The sequence below is a fragment of the Opisthorchis viverrini genome (assembly GCF_000715545.1).
Source record: "Opisthorchis viverrini unplaced genomic scaffold opera_v5_140, whole genome shotgun sequence".
Taxonomy (NCBI): Eukaryota; Metazoa; Platyhelminthes; class Trematoda; order Opisthorchiida; family Opisthorchiidae; genus Opisthorchis; species Opisthorchis viverrini.
In genome coordinates, this window is record NW_008751796.1 from 1,187,924 (window position 1) to 1,193,741 (window position 5,818).

Sequence of the window (5,818 nt, forward strand, 5' to 3'; positions counted from 1 at the left end):
GCCGATTGGTACTCGTGTATGTTACAGACCACTGTGGCAATGAACCAATGCATTCATCTTGGTATCTTGGAGTATCATAAACGAGACGCTCACTTGAGTCTCCTCTGAAGGCCAAATGGACATGCAGATGGGTGTTATCTTGGAGTATCATAAACGAGACGCTCACTTGAGTCTCCTCTGAAGGCCAAATGGACATGCAGGTGTATGTATTTTTCGTTTACTATTGGAATCAATAATATTCTTAAAATGTATCTCCTTCTGCGCGTCCTTCAGCTTGTGGTTCTCGGCTACTGCCTGGCTAGTCAGTCTCCACACGCTCCCGTCCTATCTTCGGGCAAGGTGATTGGCACAGTGATAACCGCATGCAACAATCTCACCTTCCACACGCCACCAGGTGACCCATACCCAACCCGTTCGGGCCAACATTTGTGGCTGCACGACTCGCACACACCGTGTCTGTCCGACTCCAATGAAGCGTTGGAATATTGTCGCAAAGTCTACACCGCAATTTACCCGGAACTCACTGTCGATCATGTGGTTGTCGATCCGTTCAAAATTATCCCCGATTTCCTTCCCTGGTTCCCATCCAATGCATCCAGCTCTATTCGAGTCTATTTGTGTTTGGGTACGTAGCTTTCGATTCTTTTTTTATAATTTGAGAGAACGTGAGTGTTTGTTTACTTCATACAGTGATGACCTAAAGTATTTTGGATTTCCCCGTATGCTAATGAGTTTTTACAGAGTTGCTGTGTGTTATAGAACTTTTTGTTTGAAAGAATCACCGCATATCCCATTCTGTCGAGAACGATTGAATAGGGTACCAGTTAGTTCATCATGCGCTTGTTACACAACCATATTTCACAGCTATTTTTTCTGCGATACAGAAGTAAATAACAGGTGTTCGGCTCCGCCGCTTCTCTTATGTACAGTGCTCTTCATCTCAAGTCTTTCTATTCTACGTATTCTACTCGCCTGGTTATATTTTAGCCACCGTCTGAAATATAGGATAGATTGTTTGCCTATGTAATGGTCATTGACGTATGAAAAGAGATAACAGCACAACTGCCCCATCCCTCTGAGGAAATATCGTTATCTGTTCCCTTGGGCATGAACTCACTGCCATTCTCGGTGTATGGAAATACTATTCTAACGATGGATAGTCGGCCAGTTTGCTTTCATACGAATCCTTTTTGCATCCAGCTGTAACCGTGGGGCGAGATGGCTCAGTGGTTAGGCGCGAATTTACAGCACAACTGCCCCATCCCTCTGAGGAAATATCGTTATCTGTTCCCTTGGGCATGAACTCACTGCCATTCTCGGTGTATGGAAATACTATTCTAACGATGGATAGTCGGCCAGTTTGCTTTCATACGAATCCTTTTTGCATCCAGCTGTAACCGCGGGGCGAGATGGCTCAGTGGTTAGAGCGCGAATTTGCTGACCGGAAGGTCCGTGGTTTGAACCCGACCTATGCCTCTCAACTTCCCCCCTCTAGGCTTGGGCAGCTTGACATTATTCCAGCCCTCGTGCTTCCTTCTTTGGCGTGGAAATTTGGCACCGATAGGGTACCACAGCTGAACGCTCTCTCCAACTGCAACCCTCTTCACGCAATCGCTGAACCTACGCTTTTCCAGATGTACTGTGCTCGTACACGTGATTTGTTGCCAAGGCGCGACGTAGTTGTCGACTTAATTACTTAGCAGGCTGGCTGCACATCATGTCCTGACGCTACACGGACCGGCAAGTGGTAATTAGATAGGCACTTGGGTTCCCAGCATCACCGAAATTTAGTTTTGTACCGCCAAGGGCAACCTATGAAGTGGTTCATTGGACGCAGAATTCACATTGTCAACAAGGACTACTTTATGAAGCGGGATGTGGATGACTACGGATGGAATCTGTTCTTGTACGGAGCATCTCATCCTTGCACAAAACCTTATTGGGGAACATTCAGAATTTGAGTTGTTTACTTGGACTTTGCAACCGGAAACGAAACGAAAGTCAAACAGGGCTACAAAACGTTGTGTTCTAGGCACAGGAATATGATGCGTATATAGGAAACGGAAGCGGGTAAGTAAGTGAATTAACCTTAGGTGTTCCAAAAAGACTATTTATTACTGAAGGTTTCTATGAAGAAATTTGGAAAATTCAATCGAGGTTTCATCCCATAAGTGAGGCCAATCTACGCTGAAAAGTCTGGAGGCACTGTACAGCTGTTTCATTCTTGTTGGGAATTATCTACAGTGTGCATCTCACGAAACTCCTGTGAGTTTCCTCGAACTCCTAAAAAAATTGCTCAGCTGTAACGCCCTTCCGGCGCCTAGCTGCCATGCTACCCGAAGGAAGCACGAGGGCTGGGATACTGCCAGGTTGCCCAAGCCTAGACAGGGAAAGTCGAGAGGCAGAGGTCGGGTTCGAACCACGGATCTTCCGGTCAGTAAATTCGCGCTCTAACCACCTGAGCCATCTCGCCTCGAACTCCCGGCTATTTGATTAAGCGCCTAACCGTTCGGCGAACGGGCGGCTGATCAGCAATGTGATTAACTCATACGTAGAAAGGATATGGTACCACTCAACCTTCAATCGGAGAATCTACATCATGTGGTCACTTATCGAATGTCTTCTCCTGTGACGACTTTTCAGTTTTATCCATCGCGGGGATTTGTTCTTCTTTTGAGCTACTTATGGATCGTAGATCGTGCGAGACCGGGAAATTTTCAATTGAGATCTCGTTCTGTAAGCAACGTAGTCAATTGTACAACCGTTTTCTCTTTGTTGGGAATCGTTATCGGTGCGTAGTTTATCAAAAACCTCTATGATCCTATATCCTTTCTCGATATTCTTCTGGGTGGTTGAAACCCGAATGCAATGAGGTGAAGGTCACAGGGGCAATTCTCGACTGTTTGTGCAGTGACCGTTTTCTTCTTGGTGGAGTATTAGTTGGTGGGTGGGGTAGTGTTTCCACCTTGCTTACTAAGGGAATTTGGTGTTGCAGAAAGGATTCATACTGGAGAGATCGATCCACGAAAACTGTTACCATGGCAACAGTTCTTCGGTGAAGGTTCTGTGAAGTGGCAGTTATGCATTCACAATGTAGTTAGTTGTAGGATTACGAATCAATGGGGCCGTTTCGTTTCTAATCGTTTAACATATGAAGGTGCATGCTAGACGGTACGCCGTACTGGAACAGAGAAGCCTGGTTGTACCCGTTTACTCTGCGAATGTGTGGGCTTGAACTGGATTGTGTTACTAATTCGCCGCTTTATTCTCACAACCTACTCTGTGTTCTTGTTCGCCTGGACTTTCTTGTTTTCAGGACCGGTGCCTCAAACTACCAGTGATGCTCATCTCACGGCTAAGCCCACGATTGGTCCGACTACCGAGGTAAATACCAAGTTGGTGATGTTCTATACATTTGAGCAAATCCTTTTCGTATTGATTGGACTCTTGTGGAGTGGTAGTAACCACCGAGGCCTAACATCCTTGTCCTCATTATCTTGTGACACATCAGACGAAATCACTTGCGTTTCAATGGTCTTGCTGCATGTATTTCAGCGTATCTATGTGTTTGTTGTTCGTTTGGTTGTCGTTTTTAAAAGAACCGATAATTTTTTTGTAGCGCACTACTCACAAGGTTGCTGAAAACTCCTCGACAGCCCATGACCGGTTTCGCCCTTCTTGGGGCTCATCAGGTAGGCGCAGTCCCTGAGTTCCCGTCAACCTTATCCTCTAATTGAAACTAAATTTCACGGAATCAGCGAATATACACTCATTTGCAAACTATTTTGGTTTCTCGAGATACTCACCTGGAACCCGGCTGAATCTCTCGGTTTTGATGTTTCCAGGCTGAGGCAACCTGACAGTATCCCAGCCCTCGTGTTTCCCTCGGGTGGCACTAAAAGGGTGCTACAGCTGAACGATTTTTTGGATTTCTATTCGTGGAGTGTGGAGACCATTTGGATCTGTAGTCGCCTATCCGTGTCCCAAGATACCTGGGTGCCCATGTCACTATATTCGACCATGCGCAGATGTCACTGTTTGATTCGTTAACTAGATCAAACCAAGATAGCGACGTTTAAGGCTCTGCAGTGAAACGGTGCTTGAAAAGGTTTAGAACTTCATTACTCTTGAACCGCTTTTGGGACAATATTTTCAAAGACAACAATTAAGGTGACCGTGGACGTGTTCAGTTACGCAATGGTCTTCCTGCGTCACAGGCCCCAGTTCACACCCCCCCCCCCCCACGGTTTTGATCGAAGTGCACGCTGACACGGTACTACCGTTAGCAGTAAGTGTGACGGATAGGCAGTGCTATCCATGATGACAATTAGTTAGCGTAGCTTGTGATAATGGCAGTTCATGGGTTACTCTGTCACATTAAATGAACAAGTAATGCTTGCCACTGCTCTCTCAATCGTGTCCCCAGCGTGCCTGCATGTTTGGCAACAGTGACCGTGCCTTGTGATTTCTCTTGTGCAAGGCGCTCGTGTCTGCGAGGCTTTCTCTTGTTACGAATAGAGGTCTCCGCTAAACTTAGCTTGCACGTTGTATATTTGATTGGTCATGACGAGTACATGCTTTCATCTTTCACGTCGAGCGCGATAGAAAATTAGTAAGTGTCCGGATGGACGTGGCTCCGCGCAAGTGTTGAACGCAGTCTGCGTTTCAGTCGTAGTTCACGGCTGTAGCTGCTCATGCCACTGATGTCGCTTCCATTCACAGACACCTTCACCCGCAATTCATCATCGACTACCCACTTTGATCGATATGCACCGAGTCTACTTTGCCGAACAGTTTCACCATTTGTGGAACGTGACGCACTCGAATGTATCCCAAATTATTAGTGATTTGGTTCAGCGGACGAAAGGCCTGTTCAAGTTGTATCCGTCCAATCCCCAGTTGGTTCAATATACGGTTTCTCAGATGCTGAAGGTTAGTTTACTTTTTAAGACAGACCTGGTTGCTTTTCACTGACGCATGAGAAGAGTGATTGAACGACCTTCATTATAACTCTTGAGAGATTTGAAATTTATCGTTTCCAGTTTGATAGCATTTTTCCGCGATTCTGTCGCTTTCCCATTCTAGGACGCACATGAGCGTTTGCAAGAAATTTGGGCCGCGGAGGAGCGCGAGTGGTCTGTTTTAGAACAGAATCAACACGAAGATCTGGCCAGTCAGATGGGTTCGGATGAATGGGCGGGGGAAAATATGTTCGCATTCGCGCTGCAAGAGTCGCATCCAGATGTGAGTTATATTCCGAACTATTTTAACAAGGCTTTGACAAGCCTGACCCACCACCCAAGCTCCGCGGGTTAGTGTTGATGAATTTATCTTAGAATGGTGGTTTTTTTTATTATCGTTCTCCTGGGTGGCTTCACTTTGAAGACGTTCAGTTGTCAACAAAAATCGAATGCTATCTACTATCCTACCTACTATCCCGGTTCTCTCCAATCGACTTTTCTGCCAGTCAACTAATGAACCATTTTTCCACTTGTTGTCAACGGATCCTTGCTCCATTTTAGGCAGTTGATTCCATTAGGCAGTACAGAGCACGACTGCTTTCGGTAGCGAAAACCCTCTCCTTTCTCCTGGGACTCCACCGCGTGCCAAACTTCTCGGACTGACCCTAAGCTGTTCACTACAAGGTATTCGCCCTCGTGCTTGTTGCATGCCGGAATGGACTTACCGGGATCAGCCAGGACTAGCAACCATAATTAGATTATACAGTCGTTTTATTTCATTGGTTATAGAGCTTGAACGCAGACAGTACGACTGACTACACTATTTCTTGTTTTGCTGACGTGTTTGTCACCAAAGT

General features: G+C 46.0%; 1 protein-coding gene across 1 annotated transcript in view; it reads left to right on the forward strand.

Annotated features, from left to right (window-relative positions):
• Positions 1–246: 246 nt before the first annotated feature.
• T265_06635 (hypothetical protein) overlaps positions 247–5,818 on the forward strand; it is a gene marked incomplete at both ends in the record, with an annotated part of 19,256 nt that continues 13,684 nt past the window's right edge. Inside the window, 4 exons of the mRNA XM_009171948.1 lie at positions 247–625; positions 3,317–3,384; positions 4,723–4,932; positions 5,086–5,244. Coding sequence (XP_009170212.1) covers positions 247–625; positions 3,317–3,384; positions 4,723–4,932; positions 5,086–5,244 — 816 coding nt within the window. The remainder of the gene's footprint in view (positions 626–3,316; positions 3,385–4,722; positions 4,933–5,085; positions 5,245–5,818) is intronic.